The 23,734-nt window shown below is 34.8% G+C and overlaps 1 protein-coding gene across 2 annotated transcripts in view; it reads right to left on the reverse strand.

Moving 5' to 3' along the window:
- The window catches only part of SLC12A2 (solute carrier family 12 member 2), a gene marked incomplete at its 3' end in the record, with an annotated part of 108,143 nt that overhangs the window by 20,861 nt on the left and 63,548 nt on the right, over nucleotides 1-23,734 (reverse strand). For both annotated transcript variants that reach the window (XM_079702156.1, XM_079702155.1), the window contains exons 11-17: nucleotides 20,744-20,851; nucleotides 19,537-19,660; nucleotides 18,389-18,490; nucleotides 16,178-16,333; nucleotides 15,487-15,586; nucleotides 10,595-10,706; nucleotides 8,981-9,121 (exon numbers count right to left, since the gene is read on the reverse strand). In XM_079702156.1, the coding sequence (XP_079558282.1) occupies nucleotides 8,981-9,121; nucleotides 10,595-10,706; nucleotides 15,487-15,586; nucleotides 16,178-16,333; nucleotides 18,389-18,490; nucleotides 19,537-19,660; nucleotides 20,744-20,851 (843 nt within the window). The remainder of the gene's footprint in view (nucleotides 1-8,980; nucleotides 9,122-10,594; nucleotides 10,707-15,486; nucleotides 15,587-16,177; nucleotides 16,334-18,388; nucleotides 18,491-19,536; nucleotides 19,661-20,743; nucleotides 20,852-23,734) is intronic.

A 23,734-nucleotide genomic window follows, 5' to 3' on the forward strand; every position in this document is an offset into this window, starting at 1 on the left:
TGTTACAGCATCTATCAGAACTTCTTTCCTTTTTATGGCTGAATAATATTTCATTCTATGTGTATACCACATTTTGTCTATCCATTCATCTGTTGATACATGCTTAGGTTGTTACTATCTTTTGGCTACTGTGAATAATGCTGCAACAAACACTGGCCTACAAATATCTGTGTGACTCCCAGCTTTTAATTTCTTTGGATATATGCCTAGGAGTAGACTTGCTGGATATACAGTAATTCCTTGTTTAGACTTTTGAGGAACCACTAAGCTGTCTCCCACAGCAGCTGTATCATTTCACACTCCCACCAGCAATGCAAAGGTTCCAATTTCTCCACATCCTCAGCAACACTTGTTCCTGTTTGTTTGTTTACTTAATTACACACATGCTAGTAGTGTAAAATGGTATCTCACTGTAGCTTTGATTTGCAATGCTCTAATGACTAATGATACTGAGCATTTTTTCATGTGCTTATTAGTTATCTTTATTTCTTCTTTGGAGAAATGTTTATTCAAGTTATTAGCCAATTTTTTAATTGGGTTGTCTTTTTGTTGCTGCTTTAGGAATTCTACATATATTTTGGATATTAAACCTTATCAGATATATGATGTAAAAAGATTTTCTTCCACTCTGTAGACTGTCTTTTCATTTTCTTGATAATGTCCTTAGATGCACAAAAGTTTTTAATTGTGATGAAGTCGAATTTGTTTACTTTTTTGTTTTGTTGCTTGTGCTTTTGGTGCCATATCTAAGAATCCATTGCCAAATTCAAGGTCATGAAGATTTACCTCTATGTTTTCTTTGAAGAGATTTATGGTTTTAGCCCTTATATTTAGATCTTAGATCCATTTTGAATTAATATTTTATGTGCCATGAGGTCACACTTAAGTTTTTATAGGTGATATACTTAAATCATTTTTTGTGAAAGATTAAATTAATTCAAGTACTTACCAAGTGCTGACCATGTGCCAGACACTGTTGTAAAGACTCGGGAACAAAAGAAATAAGCCTAACCATGTAAGTTTACATTCATTTTCAAAATATTCTATCCATGCACAAGTTTCTTTCAAAAAATAAGATTTTTTTTCACTCTACTATAAACAATGCTTTGCCCTCAGGAGACAGATAAAGAATATTTATTTTTATTTTAAAAACTGTTACATAGCAAGGTAGTCACTAACCACACAACATAATTTTGATTTTTTTGGGTTTTTTTTGGTAAAAGAAAACCAAGAAATATCTTCAAGTTTTATTGTTTTTTAATGAAGTAAGCTACAAGATGACCAGCAACTTCTTGATGGAACAAAATACTGTCAGAGTTACTCCCTTCCTCATCACAAACTTTGGTCACAATCTTATTATAATTAAAAGGTTTTATTTTTATAAAATTAACAGTAACATTCTGAGGTACTCTGTGCACTTCTGTTTTCAACTTCACTATCGTAATAACTTTCCCTTGAATGACTGAGTAAAGAAATTTCACATCTATCAGTCATCCTAAACCCTTTGTAAATTCTAATCAAAGTACCTATTCAGTTAGAAGTAATGTTTTCAGTTTCCATAAAACATCATGTGTTTTAAAGAAATAACATTACTGAAAATATGTCTTCTCTGGAACATATTCCTTTTGGCTCATAGAAAATCATTTCTTCGTGGACTTCCATAATTGAAACTGATAAAGCAAAATGCAGTCATCTGAAGCTTATTACAAATAGCTTCACTTTCAATCAAAACATTCTCACTTTGTTGTTTTTTTGAATCGTTAGCAATGTTTTCTGTGAATCTTCCACCAGAACTTGCTGACAAGAAAGGCATTTAGTTTATTATAATATTTTTCTGTGTGTGTATCATCATAACCATTTTTTATTGTAGCAGAAAGAACAACTCTTTCCCCAATAGTATGTGGCTTTTTATTTCTGTCATGACTATTAAGTAAAAACATTTCCAAACATCATGGTTATCTAATTTAGTTAAGTACTGCCATGAGATTCGTATTTAAGAATTACTAACAAGAAATGAAGGAAACAAAAGCAAAGATCAATAAAACTAAAAGCTGGTTGTCTGAGAAGATAAACAAAATTGATAAACCATTAGCCAGACTCATCAAGAAAAACAGGGGGAAGACTCAAATCAATAGAACTAGAAATGAAAAAGGAAAAGTAACAACTGACACTGCAGAAATACAAAGGATCATGAGAGATTATGACAAGCAACTATATGCCAATAAAATGGACAACCTGGAAGAAATGGACAAATTCTTAGGAAAGCAGAACATTCCGAGACTGAACCAGGATGAAATAGAAAATATAAACAGACCAATCACAAGCACTGAAATTGAGACTGTGATTAAAAATCTTCCAACAAACAAAAGCCAAGGATAAGATAGCTTCACAGGCTAATTCTATCAAATATTTAGAGAAAGCTAAAACCTCTCCTTCTCAAACTCTTCCAAAATATAGCAGAGGGAGAAACACTCCCAAACTCTTACTATGAGGCCACCTTCACCCTGATACCAAAACCAGACAAAGATGTCACAAAGAAAGAAAACTACAGGCCAATATCACTGATGAACATAGATGTAAAAATCTTCAACAAAATACTAGCAAACAGAATCCGACAGCACAATAAAAGGATCATACACAATGATCAAGTGGGATTTATCCCAGGAATGCAAGGATTCTTCAATATATGCAAATCAATCAATGTGATACACCATATTAACAAATTGAAGGATAAAAACCCTATGATCATCTCAATAGATGCAGAAAAAGCTTTCTACAAAATTCAACACTCATTTATGATAAAAACCCTCCAGACAGTAAGCATAGAGGGAACTTACCTGAACATAATAAAGGCCATATATGACAAACCCCCAGCCAACATTGGTCTCAATGGTGAAAAACTGAAACCATTTCCTCTAAGATCAGGAACAAGACAAGGTTGTCCACTCTTCCCATTATTATTCAACACAGGTATGGAAGTTTTAGCCACAGCAATCAGAGAAAAAAAAGAAATAAAAGAATCCAAATCGAAAAAGAAGAAGTAAAACTGTCACTGTTTGCAGAGGACATGATACTATACATAGAGAATCCTAAAGATGCTACCAGAAAACTACTAGAACTAATCAATGAATTTGGTAAAGTACCAGAATACAAAATTAATGCACAGAAATCTCTAGCATTTCTATACACTAATGATGAAAAATCTGAAAGAGAAATTAAGGAAACACTCCCATTTACCACTGCAACAAAAAGAATAAAATACCAAGGAATAAACTTACCTAAGAACAAAAGACCTGTATGCAGAAAACTATAACACAATGATGAAAGAAATTAAAGATAAGACAAACAGATGGAGAGATATACCATGTTCTTGGATTGGAAGAATCAACATGGTGAAAAATGACTCTAATACCCAAAGCAATCTACAGATTCAATGCAATCCCTATCAAGCTACCACTGGCATTTTTCACAGAACTAGAACAAAAAATTTCACAATTTATATGGAAACAGAAAAGACCCTGAATAGCCAAAGCAATCTTGAGAAAGAAAAATGGAGCTGGAGGAATCAGGCTCCCTGACTTCAGACTATTTTACAAAGCAACAGTAATCAAGACAGTATGGTACTGGCACAAAAACAGAAATATAGATCAATGGAACAGGATAGAAAGCCCAGAGATAAACCCACGCACATATGGTCACCTTATTTTTGATAAAGGAGGCAAGAATATTCAGTGGCGAAAAGACAGCCTCTTCAATAAGTGGTGCTGGGAAAACTGGACAGCTACATGTAAAAGAATGAAATTAGAACACTCCCTAACACCATACACAAAAATAAACTCAAAATGGACTAAAGACCTAAATGTAAGGCCAGATACTATAAAACTCTTAGAGGAAAACATAGGCAGAACACTCTATGACATAAATCACAACAAGATCCTTTTTGACTCACCTCCTAGAGAAATGGAAATAAAAACAAAAAAATAAACAAATGGGATCTAATGAAACTTAAAAGCTTTTGCACAGCAAAGGAAACCATAAACAAGACGGAAAGACCACCCTCAGAATGGGAGAAAATATTTGCAAATGAAGCAACTGACAAAGGATTAATCTCCAAAATTTACAAGCAGCTCATGCAGCTCCATATCAAAAAAACAAACAACCCAATCCAAAAACGGGCAGAAGACCTAAATAGACATTTCTCCAAAGAAGATATACAGATCGCCAACAAACATATGAAAGGATTATCAACATCACTAATCATTAGAGAAATGCAAATCAAAACTACAATCAGGTATCACCTCACACCGGTCAGAATGGCCATCATTAAAAAATCTACAAACAATAAATGCTGGAGAGGGTGTGGAGAAAAGGGAACCCTCCTGCACTGTTAATGGGAATGTAAATTGATACAGCCACTATGGAGAACAGTATGGAGGTTCCTTAAAAAACTAAAAATAGAACTACAATACGTCCCAGCAATCCCACTACTAGGCATATACCCTGAGAAAACCATAATTCAGAAAGAGTCAAGTATCACAATATTCATTGCAGCTCTATTTACAATAGCCAGGACGTGGAAGCAACCTAAGTGTCCATCGACAGACGAATGGATAAAGAAGATGTGGCACATATATACAATGGAATATTACTCAGTCATAAAAAGAAACGAAACTGAGTTATTTGTAGTGAGGTGGATGGACTTAGAGTCTGTCATACAGAGTGAAGTAAGTCAGAAAGAGAAAAACAAATACCGTATGCTAACATATATGGAATCTAAGGGAAAAAAAAACAAAGTTCATGAAGAACCTAGGGGCAAGACGGGAATAAAGACACAGACCTACTAGAGCATGGACTTGAGGCTATGGGGAGGATGAAGGGTAAGCTGTGACAAAGTGAGAGAGTGGCATGGACATATATACACTACCAAACATAAAATAGATGGCGAGTGGGAAGCAGCCGCATGGCACAGGGAGATCAGCTTGGTGCTTTGTGACCACCTAGCGGGGTTGGATAGGGAGAGTGGGAGGGAGACGCAAGAGGGAGGAGATATGGGGATATATGTATATGTATAGCTGATTCACTTTGTTATAAAGCAGAAACTAACACACCATTGTAAAGCAATTAGAGTCCAATAAAGATGTTAAAAAAAAAGAAATTGCTTTAGCATATTATGCTAAATCCATTAAAAATAGTCATTAAATGCTACATTAATTAAAGAATGTTGTTGACAATGGAAATGTATAATAAAATTTTGGCTGAAAAAAGCATCACTGAACAAAAATGCAGAGTTTTCGCTTCATGTTCTAGATGGTTAGTTTTTTTTTTTGTTTTTTTTTTGCGGTATGTGGGCCTCTCACTGTTGTGGCCTCTCCTGTTGCGGAGCGCAGGCTCAACAGCCATGGCACACGAGCCCAGCTCCGTGGCATGTGGGATCTTCCTGGACCGGGGCACGAACCCGTATCCCCTGCATTGGCAGGCAGACTCTCAACCACTGTGCCATCAGGGAAGCCCTAGATGGTTAGTTTTTAAAGGTTGAGCTAATAGTGATGGCTTTAAATTATCATTAGTTAATTTAATATCATGGCATTAAATATATGTGTGTATATATATTTGGAAAGGGGCTACAGGACTTGGGTATAATTTATATTTTAAATACTCTTATTGGCAATGTTATTTTGGTCTACATTTTTTTTAGAAAATTAAAAAAAAAATTGCTGTTTACCTCAAAATGTGGCTAACGAAGAAGCGGAAAGGTTTCAGAAACACTCAGCATATATTACAGGATAATTCTAGACTAGCTTTGCTCAGGAAAAAAGATAGTTATAGCTACACTAAGACTAAATGAGATCTACTTGATTTAAAGGGCATCATGATGTAATCTGAATTTTTTGTAAAAACAAGAGTTTTTTGCTAATTTAAAATGAATGTTTAAAATTGGATTGACAATCAACTGGCCCCTGCCTTAAAAAAAAAAAAAGAAAAGAAAAATCCATTTAAACAAAGGAGTTAGCAGTGTTAATGTCTTACTGCCAAAGTGCTCCATAAGCAAGTTGTTGACAAGACTACCTCTCCTTAAAACAGTGAATCTCTAAATAAATGCTTATGATTATAACTAATAACTAGACAAATGAAAGGACAAAAAATGAAGTCAGAATGTAAAGTACAGTAAAACAAACCCATCTAAAACAGCACCGCTAGAACTATAAAATAAGTCACTGTATAAAGAAATCAACGTACAAAAAACTATTTTGACAAAGATTATAAACCTCTAACAGACATAAAGGCATTTGCCACTTTATGTAACAGGTTTCGAGAAGGTTCGAAGGAAAGAGAAATACACTCAGTGGCAACTTACACTAAAATTTCAGTGATTAGTTCTAAAGAGGCAATTCACATATCTGTAAGGATATTTTAAACAGTTCCTCAGACAGCTCTGCCACTGGAATAAACCATCTCCTGGGCATCTTTGTAAAGGGAATAGCACTTGTCAGGTTTATAGGGCAGTCGCAAAATGACACTGTTCTATGTATGCTCCCTTTGCCCCACACTGGTGAAACTGTCATGACCCACGGGGGGTGAGTATGTTAGGTAGAGGAGAATGATAAGGAGGATGGTTCCTAACTCTTGGCCAATTTATGATATCATCATTTATACCACAGAAACCCTCGAGGGCAGTGGTTCTCAAAGTGTAGTGCCTGGACTGGACCAGCAGCAGCAGCGTGATCACTGGGAAACTTGTTAGAAGTGCAAATTCTTGGGCGTCACCCTAGACCTACTGAATCACTGTAAAGATGGGGCCCAGCAGTCTGTGTTTCAGCAAGTCCACCACTGATTCTGATGCAAGCTGAAGTTAAGAACCATTGCTGTAAGTAAATATTTTCATTTCCTTCATAACATTTATTAAATACATAGAGTAGTTATCAAAATATTCCTATAAACTGCACAAAAGCAAGCAAGATTTACCCACTAGAAACAACCTTATGACCAGGGGTAGCATTCCATTTGAAATATTTATATGTTTCATCTACAAAAGCGAATAAAGTAATAAATAATCATGTATCCACCACTCAGCTTAAGAAAAACTTCACAAATACATATCAAGTACCCAATGTATCCTTTTCAAGATCTCCTTGTATTTTTACTATATATTCCGTTATCTAGGCATATATACGTATGGATTTTTAAGTTACATATTTTTAAAAATTTACAATATCTTCATATTACTCATGTTCTTATTTTAACTTGCTATTTTCCTTAACATTTCTGTCTGAGGTTTATCCTCATTGATATGTATAGCACCTTTTCACCACTATATGGAATTCCACTGCATGATTATGCCACAATTTTCAATAATGTGATTAATGGCTATTGAAGTTACTTTAATTTCCTTTTCACTGTAAGAAATGATAGTGCTATGAAACTTCACATAGCCTTCTTCACATGTGTAAAATTTCTCTGTGGTATACACTTAAGAATGGAATGTCTCAGGATATCCACACTTTTCAAAGACGCAGAATACTGCCAGGTTGCTGTCCCAAGTGATTGTCCAGTCTACATTTACTACAGCAGTGCAAAGATTTCCAAGTGCTCTACACCATTTCTAACACTTGGTATTGGCAGACCTGATTCTGATCAATCTGACGGGTATGGAATAAAGCTGTACTGTGGTTTTAATTTTTACTTCTGTCATTTAGGTTTCCTCTTCTTTGCATGTCTTTTGCTATTCTTTTTTTCTCTTATAGATTTAGTATTTCTTTATATATTGTGGACCATATTCTTTTGCTGGTAACATTATCTTCTTTAGGTCTGTGGCTTCATTTTTTGTTTTCATGCTTTCTTTAGAAGCACAGTTTTATACATGTTAACTAAAAAATAATTGGTTTCTTCTTCATAATTCAACTTTTTGTGTCTCATTTAAAAACTTCTTCCCTAGTCCAAGATCATAAAATCATTCTCTATTTTCTTCTAAAAGCTTACAAATTTTGCCTTTCATGTTTAGGTCTTAAATCTATCTGGAAATTTTTTGTTGTTTGGTCTTTATAAGGATGTGTTATATATTTTTTTCACATAAATAATCAATTATCCCAGCTCATCTTTTCAATGTCACCTCTGTCATGTATTAAATTTCCTATATGAGTGGCTCTATTTCTACTCAGTTGAATTGTCTGTCTCTACTTCAATACCACAATGTCTTAATCACTATAGTTTTATGCTAATAAGGCTTTATATCTGGCAAAGCAATCCCACTCCCACCCCTTATTATTCCTGAGGATAGCCTAGGCTATTCTTAACCATGTGCTTGTCACGTTTTAAAAAACACAGAACAGAAAGGGCCCAGTGACAGCACTGAGTCCCCCACCTCTACTTTAACAAAGCAGCTCCACAATCGACACAGTCAATGGGCTTTTGCTTAAGCTTTCTTTGAAGAAAGAGGTTCCTATAAAAATAAGTTGGCAAACACTGTCTCCCTACAACCTTTAAGGGTTGAAGAAACTGAGTTTCTGAGAAGTTAAATAACTTGATTGGTCCAAAATCCATAATAAGGAAGTAGCAACGCTAGCATTTAAACTTAGGACTGATTCCAAATCCCACATTCTGGTTACCAGGACACACACAAAACCAAAAGAGAAGTCTAAGTTTAGCACCAGTAAAATAATAGAAATACAGTAGGGAATTCAAATTTTTAAAAAATTAAATAAGGCCTGCCATTACTTAACACAACAGGGAGTAAATGGGAACTATCTTAGGAAAAGGACAGAAATAGGCTAAGATAATTCACAAAGAGGTTCTTCACTGTCAGCCAACAGCACAGTATTTCTGTAACTCTCAAATTATACAAATTGTAGTATTCTACTTCAGTAAAGATATTTTAAAGATGTATGATTTCTATTAATGTGAATAATGAAACCTGGAATAAAAAAGTTTTTGAAAGCTTACACAAAACTAAAATACTGTCATTTGAAAGATGTAACAAATTTACCTGCATCAAATATTGTGCACCCTCTCTCAAATCATCTGCATGTACTGGAGCATAAAAAGCCTTCGTTTTGTTTTTAATAAGCCATCGCTGATATTTGGCTTGATCAATGGACATCTCTTTCATAGCTTGTCTTCGAGGGCCCTTTAAGGTAAAAATATTAATAATGTCTTTAACTGAAAGGTAATCTATTCCCCTTTTATAAAAATCCTCCTGTTATCTTGGTTTAAACAAGGTGTCTAAACATGGCGGTGGGGGGAGAAGGGAAGTATAATGATAGCGTTTCATTTTCATGTCAGTGAATTCTTTCTAATAAAGATTATGAAAAAACAGTGTTGATGGAACAAAGACACAGAGGGTGCCAGTAGAAGGAAGAAGAGGAGAGGAAGAAACACAGACTTTGAAAAATAAATGTTTTGATACTAGTAAATGAAAGAAATTATAAATTATTGAAAATGGAGAAGAGATTACACAGAGAAAAATAAGAGCCTTCTGTTTTTCTATGGAAAGTTTCCCATCTTATTTTTTGTTTGTCTCAAATGTCTGAGTTGTTAATTCTCAGAAACCTAGAAGTATCATTACAAGTCAAAGTGAACTATATAAATACATTTTTTCTTTGTACTTCTGTTAAACGATAACGTGACACAAGAAAGGAAATGAGCTTTTTTAACTTGCCATTCTATTTTGATCCTTGTAAGCAACACATAAAATGTGTTACATGTTTACCTAAACTGTATTTTTTAAAAATCTAAAAATAAGATTAAAAGTACACCCTAATTATACATGAATAAGACAAGGAAAAGTACAATTTATCTTTCCTAGTAGAAAAATTTCCCCTTTGTAATTTCTTATGTTCAAGACCCCAACCTGAATTCATCTACGTGGAGATAAACTGTGAAACTCCACAGGTCCTGAGTGGAGTCAGTGTCTCAGTGTGTTCTTCCACTACCCTACACACACACACACACACACACACACACACGTGCATGCATACTCACTTTGCTACTATACAAGTAGAAGGTCAACTCTAGCAGGGGCTGGGACATAGGGCATATAACACGCATTTCTAGCACCAAAATAAAATGAACAGTAGAGCCTGGGAGATAAGTTAATCTGGCAAATACTCCAAATCCTTATGCAGAAAAGGTGATCCATCATCTAGTAATTGTTTTCAATAGCCAAGATGCCAAAAACAAGAAACTACTTTTGGATGACCGTTTACCCCTATTTTTAATAATTTCCTTACTCATGAATAAAACTAAAATGAATGAGCAATTAAAGTGTTTGAATTTGGAAATTCAGCATTCACTCTACTCTTCTTACATATCAGATACTAGATATCTACCATGATTTGTCCACCTCCTCCAGCTCTTTATTTTTCTGATAAGTATATGTTCCCAGTATTCTCAGGACTTTATGAGATTTATCAGCAAGAAAAAACACATACTGAATTCCATTTAGGTTCCTTAGTGATTGGGAAGTAATTTTTCGTAGCCAAAGCAATATAGTTTGCTAAGACCTACTCAAATTATTTCAAATCTAGAAAGCTCCACAAATTACAAATGATATACACAGAGTGAAAAATGTTTTAATATGGAAAACAAAACTAGTACTTACCACATGTACATGACCACAGATCATCAAACCAACATTTTTTGTGAAATCATGAACAAGATGAAGTAAAGCTGGGCGTGAGTTTGGAGCACCTGTCATAACAAGACACTGTGGCCTAATTTAAGATTAAAAAGAAAGAGAAGTTTAGGGTTTTGGTAACATGGACATGATTTTAAGTCGCTTCTCTAAGAATATATTATTACACTAGACACTCCTTTATGCAACTGTCCTCAAGACAGGCCACAAGATTCTCACAGAAGATGACATAACTAGGGTTCCTTGGTACATGAGAAATGCAGAAAAACAAAACCTCTGAACAACCATCATACCAAATGTCCTAAATTAATACGTAATATTATACATCAAGATTCTGGGAGGCACTACAGAAAGAAATGACCATGCTGGTTAAAAACATGTAACAACTTTTCATCTTATAAAGGTGATAAATATTCCAGTTCTTTCACAGAGTCCACAAAACTTCCTGAGAGCATGGCCTTGCCTTCATGTAAAAAAGAGGTCACTTTCCTTCTTAGCTTGATCACATCATACTTACTTCTACTTTGTAATATCAGCCCTCCCTAATCTAGTTTAATTTTAATGATGTCCTATGAGTAAAACCACCTGTGGTGAAGAAAAGGTTTCTATTTGAACTAAAAGTTTTAATACTAATTAATTATGATGAAAGCCAAAATTGAATTCAATTGCCTTTGCAAACACAAAACAGTGGCAAGACTTTCATGTATTTTTAACTCTTGATTTTTGTTGACGAGAAATAAAAATCAACCTTGTTTGAGGAAAAAAATTCAGGTATCTATTTTATAAATTCAAAGAGATTCAGAAAAAAAAATTTTTTTTTTAAATTTTGATTATTTTTTAAAATTAAGTTTTATTGGAGTATAGTTGCTTCACAATGTTGTGTTAGCTTCTACTGCACAGCAAAATGAATCACAACAATGTGTATAATTAAAACAAACTTTAACAAAAAGCAAATAGACTAAAAATTCTGACTTACCTACTAAATTGTTAGGGTAGTTCCTAACTATACTTATAAAATAAGCAGGAAAACCTGAATAAAGACCTAAAAATGTACTAACTCATTTAGAATTTTAGCAAGCTATCTGAAAAGCCAGTTCTGCTTGGGGGAATTGCTTTGGGGCAATCAAATATGAAGTCCTCCTCTAAGGCCCAGACTGCTAGTAGTAGTCCAGTCTCTCCACCTGAGCTTTAGCAGGCTACATGGCTCCCCAGCTAAACATTGCATTTCCTAGCCTTCCTAGCAGCTAAAAGTGGCCCTATGAATGATTTCCAGCCCGTACGATGTCCCTAATTCCTTGTCCTGTCCTTTAAAAAGGAAGCTGGCCACCCTCCATACTTTTTTCCCCTTTCCTGTAAGCTAGGCCATGGCGGGGTGGGGGGGTGATGTCTTTGACCACATGGATAGAAAAACACATCCTAGGGAATGGCAGACTGAAGATAAAAGGAATGTGGAACTTGAATAACCAAGTGCAGCCAATCTGCTTACCAGCCATGAGTATCCATCCACCTCTGGACTATCACATAACACTGATATCTACCTTGTTTAGCCACTTTATTTTTTCAGCTTTTTGTTATGGTAGTTTAACCTATTACTAATATAACCTATTACTGAGGGAAATGAACTTGTAGTCCCTATCTTTACTATCAATAAATAGTAAACACACCACAAAGGCATAATTGGGGTATAATTTTATCATTCCAAAGAAAGGTATAGAACAAAATATATTAGGGATTACTTCTAGTAACAATGACAGAGTATGAACAGCTGCCTTCATCTTTACTCCCTCCTTAAAAATCTCCATAGTATGATGGGATTTTTTAAGTCACCAAAAATATGGAGAACAGGATAGGACACAATAGCATTGAAATTTTGAAAGCCAGAAAGCAGATGGAAGAAAAATAAAGGATTTGACAAATCAGGAAAAGGCTAAATTACAAATGAGCATAAGAGAAAACTATTAAGCCATCTGATTTTACACCTAAGAACCATCAAAATGCCTAGGACTTAGAGGCAATAGATGTCTTTGGAAATGGCAGGGGCAATATGTTAAAGAAACTAAAATAAGAAGGACTGATTTAAAGTTTGCATAAGAAGCACCTAGATGAACCCAAATCATTTCCATCACTATGATGGGCAACTGTCCCTGTCCCTCTCCAATCCTGTTGGGCTAGGGCTTATTTGCTAGAGAGACCTCTGGTCTGGGAGCATAAACATATGTCCCAGACCTCTGGTCTGAGGGCATAAGCAGCTACTTTAAGTAGGGGAGTTAGGAGAACATTTACTATATGCTGAACCCTGAGATCTCTGAGCTGCCTTCCCACTTGGCTCTCAAAACTCTGGTAGCCAGAACTTTATCAACAAGCAGATTAAGATTCTTTTCTGATAAATCTAATCAGATCAAAATAGAAAACCTTTAAGATGACCTAAATTTCTTAAAGAACCAGAAAAGCCACATTAATCTACATTAAGGGCTTCACTGACAAGCCCCACCCACCAATGCAGAACTTCCCTGGCCCGGGATCACAGATACTTAAGACAACGCTAAATCTAAGAACCCAAATTAAAGAGGCAGGAAATAGTGAGAAAGACACTTCAAGGAAATAGAAACTATGAAGTGAAGAAAAGAAAATCTTTTGGCAAATTTGATGAATGCTGAGATAGTGATAAATAGAAATTTAAATAGGAAAAAAAATTTATTGCCTACATAGAAAACAAAAAGCCTGTACAGGAAAAAAAAAAAACAATCATAATTTACTACATGGCTGGGCTCTTGAATCATGCTTAAAATGTCATAATATAGGGCTTCCCTGGTGGCGCAGTGGTTGAGAGTCCACCTGCCAATGCAGGGGACACGGGTTCGTGCCCCGGTCTGGGAAGATCCCACATGCCACGGAGTGGCTGGGCCTGTGAGCCATGGCTGCTGAGCCTGCGCGTCCGGAGACTGTGCTCTGCAATGGGAGAGGCCATAACAGTGAGAGGCCCACGTACCGCCAAAAAAAAAAAAAAAAAAAAAAAAAAAGTCATAATATAAATATCAAGTCTACAAAATAATGACATAAAAAATACCCTGGGATGGTGGGGTAAAGGGAAGGGTGCACATGTGTGGTGGGCATACATGGATGAAAGAAATCAGCAGATAACGCCTGAAGTTAAAACTCAAACAATACAACAAGACAAACACTCTTTTTGGGAATATGAAGTAAATATTACACGATTCAGTTAAAAGTGGTTGCCTGTGGCATGAGAGAAACAGGGATTTGAGAAGTGGGGCAAGTGCTAATTTTCATGACAAACCTAAGTTTTTCCTCTTTAAACTATGTTCATGTATAATTCTGATAAAAATTTTAAAACACTTATTAGAATAAAATTTTTAAAAAAATTTCCCCATTAGTATAATAAGCCAAAGCAACAGTTTTTTATTAATGGCAAATTAACTCTGAGTCTTGGTCATACTCTCAGTTCTGGAATACAACTTTTTACATAAAGGAATGATTTCAATTTTCTGCCATATTTGGCATCAACTAGTCAAAATGTTCAAAATGTGCTGCATTTAAAGTTTTCCTCCCAGGGCTCTCATTTCTTTTTCTTTTTCCAGTTTCTCTCTACTCCAAAGCTGAAGATCTGTGGTCTCTGGAAAACTTTCATTCTAGAAGAAAGTTGGGGGCAGGGCAGGGGGGAGAACCCAAAGAATTAACAAAAAGATATACAAAGATGTTTCTTCCCGGGGGAAATTTGGTAGAGCACTTCTTTTCTGGCACGTATCCACTCTGGAAGTTTTCTTTAAAAAAGATTTTGCCTTTTGGTTTACTGAAACAAGGAATTTATTTCTGTGATTACTGTGCAGAAGCCAGTGAGAAGTCATTACTCATGACTGTGGAAAGTCACCTGTTCAGAACCAGGCTTACATGAACAGTATGAGAATGGCTGTCTAATGATCTATTGTCTAAAAATGGCAAGCCTACTTATAGCTTGGTATAAGTAATAATCTATAGTTTCTAAGAATCTGTATAAATAAACAATACTCCTGGATTTACAACAGTGCTTTAGTAACTGAATCTCATCAATTATTAGAAGCATGTTAAATTAAGGAATAGTTTTTAAAATGATAACTGATAAACTATTATAAGATAAAATATAAAGTAATTTATTGAGAAAGTAAGAAATACTCTTCACTCTAAGGCATTGATTCTTTATCACTAAAACTGGTTTCCAGTACCACAATGAGAATGAAGCCACTAACATGAAAATATTTACTGCCTTAGTAAAATTGCAAAAAGGGGATTTTTATGAGTTTCATCCTCAGTGGTTATATAACTACTGAGGCCACAGAGGGGAAAAAAAGTTTACTTTATGATACTTACTATTTAAAAGTTTTCAAAATGAGAGACCTCCAAAACTTTCACAACATTTTTGCAGGGTAGGTGATAATTTATCTCTTTGTAAATTTTTTTTTTTTTTTTTTTTTGCGGTACGCGGGCCTCTCACTGTTGTGGCCTCTCCCGTTGTGGAGCACAGGCTCCGGACGCGCAGGCTCAGCGGCCATGGCTCATGGGCCCAGCCGCTCTGCAGCACGTGGGATCTTCCCGGACCAGGGCACGAACCCATGTCTCCTACATCGGCAGGCGGACTCTCAACCACTGCGCCACCAGGGAAGCCCCTCTTTGTAAAATTTTGATAACAAGAAACCTCAACCTTGTTTTTGAATAAACTGCTCAAATCAAACCAAAACAAGAAACAATACCCTATGCTTTTAGAGAAATTTTCATGAAATATCAGCATATGAAAATGTTACTGAACAATAAAGGAAGAACTGATTGCTACCTAAGACAAAATGTTTCTATGTTACCTTATGACTTACCTGAAGTTTTTCACATGGTCTTCCACTCCAGAAAGACGAATCGAATGCTGCAGTGCATTCAGGTAAGTCAGGGCTTGTGTGGAGGATCCCCAGTTCACATCTGTGGAAAGACAGTATTCATGCAGCAGCTTAATACCGGTTGTAACAAGTCATCAATAACAAGTACTTTCACATTTAAAAAGTCAATTGCTAAAATAAACTATTGTACTCAGGACTTTCAATAGTTCAAGTTCATGGCATGAAATTAAGACAATGCTAATCTGAACTACAATTACATTTTTTAAAAAAAGTACAACTTAGAAAAGACTGGGATGATAGGGCTGCAGACATGTTGTGCGTGCAACTCAAAATGAGCCTTTTACAAATAAAACATTTAAAAATTACTGCTTATATAGCCAAAGGTCTAAAAGGAAAGAGGCAGTTCTATGATTGTTATAAAGTACTATTTATAGTACTGAACAGTTTAAGTTATTTGAATAGGCAAATTTTACCTCTTACTGAATAAACAAACAGTCTGGACACAAATGATGATTTTAGACATTTGTTACTTTAGAGACTTAATAAGCGTATTAGAGAAATAATTGTTTCTGAGATGATTAAAACAGTATCTTCTTTGTCCATTTCATTTCTAAAGCCACCATTCTAATCCAAAACTTCATTCTCTCATACTTGGATTACAAAATGTGATTACCTGGTTTTTTGTAGGTAACATAAATGTAAAGTCCAAGAACTATCACATATGTTAGCAGTGCAGCCCACCAGTTAATGACAAACATCACTATGCAACAAAGAATTGCTCCAAGTAGTGATATCCACATGTTGTAGTATTTGAAGGCAGGGCGCCATCCTAACAATAACAAACAAAATAGATAAATAAAAGTCACTTGGATACCTCATCTGCTGTAGACAGTGGTACATACGTATGCACAAAATAAATTTCTCTGCGGCTGCTACACTGAAAGGTCTTTAAATGTGAACTATAAGGCTAAGTGTAACAGTGAAGTCATAGACCATTACTAATCACAACATCATGATTCTTGACAGCCATGAAGTGGGCACATCTATTTATGTCCACATTACCCTATCTTACTAGTTCTGTATTCAAAAAATTCCTTACCAAAAAAGTATAAATCAACCTACCCCAGTGAATGCTAAAAACTAGAGAAGATTAAAACATTAGGTTTCAAATTGAGTCCTTAATAGTGTGGTTTTATCTTCTGTGTTTTAGCAGGAGACACATCTATATCCTAATGAATGTATAAAACAATTCAAACAAACTGTTCTTCAGAATTATTAAAAAATTAATCTACTTGCTAGAAAAACTGTGAGTTGACTATAGAAACATACCTTCCCATTTGGGGAAGTATTTATGAATTAATAAGCTCACTCGAAAAACTGTTGAAGACCATGTTTTAAAATTTTCATTTATAGGTAATTCCAGAGCCCAAAATACTATTTTTAAATCATTTCAATAAAACTTATATTCTTTTCTAAAATTAAACTTTTAATTTTGAGATAACTGCAGATTCACACAAAGTTGTAAGAAATAATACACAGAGATTCCGGGGACGCTTTACCTAGTTTCTCCCAATGATAACATCTTGCAAAATGATATCATGATATCACAACTAAAATATTAATACAGTTAAGATAAGGAAAAGTCCAACACAAGGATCCATTGTGTTGCCCTTTTATAGCCACACCCATACCCACCTCTAAAATTTATATTCTTAAAGTAAAAACTGAAGCTAAGATGTTTGTGTCCTAAGTTCCCATACTTTACCTTTCCTTTTCTGAGAAACTTTTAGACCCTTAGAAAGAACAGTGCTTTTGTTCCTTATTTCCTTCTCTGATGTCCAACTGCTATCATGGTTTATAACAAAACCCATAAAAAAATGTATATGGAGTAATTTTTCAGTTGATAAAGACCCCTTACATTAGAACTCCAGAGAACTCATTGTGTTAAAAACATTCCTGGATAGGTTAATTATATCATAATAATGTTCTTAGAACTGAAATAGCAATCAGCTAAATAAATAATAAAAACAGAAAAAAGTAAAGTAATTCTTTCACACTGTCAGAATTTAAAATTAATGCTTTTTTAAATTCTCTGAAGACAAGAAACAGACATTATTTACCAATAAACTTCATGATAAAGAGATCTTTGAAGACTCAGTTTGACTCAACTATAAAGGCAGAGTGAAGCACTAGTGAGCTAATTCTCCACATGCCATCTTTTAAAATGTGTTAAAGTTTTGTTTTCTTGGGCTTCCCTAGTGGCGCAGTGGTTAAGAATCCGCCTGCTGGGCTTCCCTGGTGGCGCAGTGGTTGAGAGTCCGCCTGCTGATGCAGGGGACATGGGTTGGTGCCCCGGTCCAGAAAGATCCCCCATGCTGCGGAGCAGCTGGGCCCGTGAGCCATGGCCGCCGAACCTGCACGTCCGGAGCCTGTGCTCCGCAACGGGAGAGGCCACAACAGTGAGAGGCCCACGTACCGCAAAAAAAAAAAAAAAAACAATCCACCTGCCAATGCAGGGGACATGGCTTCGAGCCCTGGTCCAGGAAGATCTCATATCCACGGAGCAACTAAGCCTGTGCACCACCACTACTGAGCCTGCACTCTAAACCAGCGAGCTACAACTACTGAGCCCACGCGTTGCAACTACTGAAGCCCGCGTGCCTAGAGCCCATGCTCCGCAACAAGAGAAGCCACTGCAATGAGAAGCTCATGTACCCCAACGAAGAGTAGGCCCTGCTCGCTGCAACTAGAGAAAGCAACAAAGACCCAACACAGCCAAAAATAAATAAATAAAGTAAATAAATTTATATATAAAAAAAGTTTCATTTTCTCTAAAATCAGACATTACCACATTTACAGAACTTTTAAAAAAACGTAAAGTCACCTGGAGATTTTGCAAGTGATGCATGAAATACTGAAAAATTGATCAACGCATATGATGCAAGGAAGAAGTTAGAGATAATTGGAGCGATAACATTCAGTTCAGCTGCAAAAGAAACATGAAGCATATTTAACTGACATATTAGACCTTTTTTTAACTCTTCAAAACTATGAATTATTTCAAACCTTTAGATAACAGCATAATGAATACTCCTACATCCACAAACCAGATTTAATGAATTTTGCCATATATACTTTATATACTTTTAATTTTCAGAAATCATACCTTATGTACACAGTAGAAGCCCTCTTTATACCTCAACTTATCAAAGTTGGAATATTCTTTCCAATGATATTATTTCGTTTTACTACACACATATATGGTCCATAAGCATTGTGTAGCACTGTTCTGGGTGTTTTAAAAGTTATGTAAATTATATCATACTATATTATCATTCTGCAATTTGTTATTTTTACATTATTATATTTAGATTCATCCATATTAATACATGAAAACCAAGTTTATTCACTTTTTTACTGCTGAATATTATTCTGTAGTTTCACTCTTCTGTTGATAGGTACTCAGGTTGCTTTCATTTATCACTATTATAATTAATGACACTAAGAATATTCTTTTATATGTGAGTTTCTATAGGGTAAAAACCCCTAAAAAGAACTGTTGGATCATAAGAAACTTAACCAAATACATTCTTAGATAACACATGAGAGTTAGTTTCCAGTAGTATAATCAGACTTTTAATAAAAGTCCAAAGTCTTCTTTAGCAGTGAAAGACCCATTAGCTTCCTTACGATCAGAGGCAACAGTACCAAAAAGTAGATCGGTGGAGGTTCTACCTTCATGAAGGACACTGGAATCCTTTTCCTTATGCTATTATCATATTTATTTTAGGGACAAGAACCTAAGAGTTCCCTCTAGCCCTAATGGAGAGTTAGTGATGGTAAGAATTTTAGCAAATATTTAACAAGTGCTATTATTTGCATTATTTCTAAACACTCTTTCCTTTGATCAAAAAGAAACTAACTTAGTATTGCAGGCAAAGTAACATTTTGTTTATAATTTAACAATTCAGTGTTGACAGTTGATACTATAAATGCACCAGAATCTACATTAGCGTACATTTATAGACTAACCAATTAAGATGAATCCAAGTGCAATTAAGAATGTTAAGATGTAGCCACGAAGAGGTTCATTATTTTTCCCATAACCTTTAGCAAACATCTGGAACGCTGGGTAGATGTTGTCCTTACATAAGGCCTAATGAAGAAATGTAAACATTAAAATGAAATATATTGAAATAAGACATACAGATCTGCTTACAGTTACAATAGGTTAATCAGGAATGGAACCCAAGTTTCTAATTCTTGGTCCTCTTTCTTTCCCCTCACGCTGCTTCACCTACAAACTGTAAAGGAGATTCAAACATTTCTAGCATCAGAAAGACAGGAGGTTTAGAATACACTGAAGTTTTTATCCATTTTATTCCACCCCAGGCTGAAATTCTTATATGAATAAAATGTCAAAGGAGCAGGCATACACAGAAGAAATGTGGAACCTTGAGAAGTATGACAGACGTGTGACCTATTTTAAGAAAACCAAGTCCAAATCCTAGACTCAGAACAAATGAAAATCCTAATTATAAAACATAATCATCTTTCTTAAAACAATACTGAAAATAATTTTAGTAAATATTCTACACCTCTACTGTACTAACTAGCTACAACAAAAAATTAAGAACAAACAAAAAGAACAAAGGAAATTAAGAACAAAGCTGCAGAATCGATATCTCATTTGTTTTAGTAATAAAAAGTATTTTCTATCCAGTATCAGCCATTTATTTAATGCTCATTAAAGGGAGACAATGTCTATCATATTTATTATTATATCCTGAGTACCTAACATAATGTATAGCACGTATTAGACATTCAAATATTCATAAAGTAAAAACATTAATGTTGGCATTATGCTAATAGGAATAAGATACTTTAATTCTTTTGATTTATGGTCTTGGACTATACTTTTTATCCTTGGTAAGACATTATGAAAATTTATGCTAACAGTATGTCCATAAAGCAAAAATTCATCACCACTTCCAGAAAGACATCTCAAAACTTACACCCTGAGAGTAGATATAGGCCAAGTGTTTATATATACACATCCACATTCATATGCATAAAATTAAATATGCCACTCTTGATATATGTGTTTGTATATGTCATATAAATATCAATACATGGGCTTGAGAAGTAAACAAATAATTTAAAAATATTAAAAATCCCATATTTAAATATATTACCTTAACTGCCCCTTTAATAAAATTTGTAATGTGAAAATACTTACCTGAAATATTTTGGGCGCACTCACAAGGGATGCTAATGCAGAAGAAAGAGTGGCTGAAAAGATACCTGCAGAAATTAGTGGTGCAAAGCCTGACACCATGCTCATTACCTTAAAAAAGTGACAAAAATGGAAAAATAAGTCTTACATAAAATTCAAAAAAGAAAACAACACTTCATCTTTATTATTCCTATGAAGAACACTAATAGTAATTCTGGGAGAAATCTGATAAAAATAACAATAGTAAACAGTAATAATGGTTACGTGCGTTACAAACTTCTGAAACTGATTTACCACCAGCCCTAAATGTAAAAAAACTTTTTATTTTGTAAAATGTCAAAGGCACACACAATGGCAGAGAGAACATACTGAACTACAAAGTATCCATCGCTCAGTTTCAACAGGGCCAATCTTTTCATTATTGTGAATTAAACCCCAGATCTCATTTCATGCATAAATGTTTGTGTGTACCTCTAATGCGTAAAAACCTTTAAAAACTGTAACTACAAAGTCACTGTCGCAGCTTAAAAACTGGGTAATTCCTTAACAGCATCAAATACCCAATCACATTCAAAATCCCCCAATTATTCCTCTTTTCTTGCTTTTTAAGTTTGTTCAAATCAGGATCCACAAAAGGATTACATTTACATTTGGTTGATATGTCTCTTAAGTCTTTTTCAATCTACAGGCTCACCCTTTCCTTTACATTTTATGATTTTTATGTCATTTCTCCTAGAGAAACCCCACGCTCTGGATTTTGCCGAAAATCTCCACTGCCTTGTTTAACTTGTTCCTCTCACCTCTATTTCTAGTCAACTCGTAGGTAGGTAGATCTAGACAAGTTGATCAGACTGAGGTACAAGTTTTCTGGCAAGAATATTCCAAGGTGGTTTGATATACTTCTGTCAGGAAGGTTGTTTCCTTTTTTTAATGTTAAGATAGTAGATTGGTATTGTGGTTATGTTTTCTGTTTGTCTTTAAAGAGTACTTATTTATTAAAGCTAAAAGTAGAAATATCCAGCTGAAAGGATCTAACTCCAGGATTTGCCTCTAAATAATCTAGGAAGTGGGGAGTCATAAATAAAACAAAATTAGCCATGCACTGATAACTGATGAACTTAGAAAATGTGTATGTTAGGTACATTATATTGCTTTCTCTATCTTTGTACATGTTCAAACATTTCCCTGTGATGAAGTTTAAAAAAAAATGGATCACTGACTTAGACAATGAGAAGGCAATCAAATAAATCCAAACAGAGGAGCACAATACAAAATAAATTGCCTGGACTCTTCAAAATGTCAACATCCTGAAAGGTTAAAACAGGCAGGCTGGGAACTCCTCTAGATTAAAGAATTTAAAAATAACTAAAGGCCATGTGTGACACCAGATTGAATCCTGGATCTGAGAAAAATTGATCTGGGACATTACTGGAAGAAGTGAGGAAGTATGAATATGGAATATATATTTAGACAACAGTATTTCATCAACACTGAATTACTTGGGTGGGAAAATTTACCATACTTGTACAGAATGTTTTAAATACTTCAATCTGATTGTCATGCTGTGATGTCTATAATTTATTCTCATATTTGAGGAGATAAATACTATACTTATATATATAAAGATAAGGCAAATGGGGCAAAATATAAACTACTAGTAAATACAAATGAAGGGTAGGTACACAGGTTTTCATTGCACTGTTCCTTGTGAACCTTTGAAATCTGTCAAAATATTAAATTGATTTGGAAGAGTTGTTTAATGGATTCAGGTACTGTCAACTTGATCTATGCATTATAAATTTTACCAGTAGTGAATGATGATCACCATCTAGATTCATTACTTCATTAGTGGAGATTTACCTCTCTTTTATATCGACAAAGAACATGCCAACTGAGACCAAGAAGATAAGGAAATCAGGTTTTAGGCTGTTTATTATACACTTGCCTATAATTTAATATTAAGCCTGATGTAAAACTAGCTCTGGGCACAATCCCTGGCCATAATACCTAAGTCTGATTTCATGTATACATAAACCACCTTGTTTCACTTAAATGTCTCTCCCTCCATCTTTCAGAAGATTTAGGTTTAAACCTGAAGAACACATTTAAGAGTTTTAAGAAACATTAGCATTGACTTCTCTGAGAATCTCCGGGAGAGAAAACTCATTGAAAAGATGATTTTCTATTCAGCCTTTTAATACCAATTTAGTAGTTACATACACATGATACATTTTTCATAATCACGATTTTTACAGTTATTATTTAATGCTAGATTATCTAGCACTGCCAAATCTGTCCTTAGGGAAGGAGATTATAAAGGATAGATAAGGTGGACCAAGATAAAAATAAGCAGACTTGATTTCTGTTATATATACTTATCAGATAATACAAAATTCCATGTCTGTCTGTAATGCCTTCAAAGTTAAGTAAGTACAAAGGCAGGAGGTAAATGAAGAAAAAAGGGGAGAAAAAAGAATATGATACATTGATAGATTAAGCCAAAACTGACACCAGCAACATTACATACAACCATAACATTTCACCTTTCATGTTTTGAGGAAAAGATTCATTTTCTTTTCTTCCATCACCTCTGAATTAAGATAAATAATGCTCCATGCTTAGCATCTAGAAACTATGCTTCTATGATTTGCCAAGTTTCCTGTTTTCTAGTTATACATTTATCCAATAACCTTTGTGTTTCCCACCATTTTATGGTAAAATATGAGTAGCAAGTAAATGAAATGCATTCAAATAATAGTAACATCAGTGTTATCCAAAATATATAGTGGAAACAAAGATGAAAAACAAAAGATGGTCTGGTCTTTAATAAGGGGGGGATAAAAGACAAAAGTCTAATAAAAAGTTTTTAAAAAGTGGCAAGTAAAACAAATGGTGAGATTTTGCGTGGGAAACGTGTGTGTGTTGATGATTTAGGGTTCAAAAAAAACGTTCATGGGGACTTCCCTGGTGGCGCAGTGGATAGGACTCTGTGCT

The sequence above is a fragment of the Hyperoodon ampullatus genome, assembly GCF_949752795.1.
Source record: "Hyperoodon ampullatus genome assembly, chromosome: 4".
NCBI lineage: Eukaryota > Metazoa > Chordata > Mammalia > Artiodactyla > Ziphiidae > Hyperoodon > Hyperoodon ampullatus.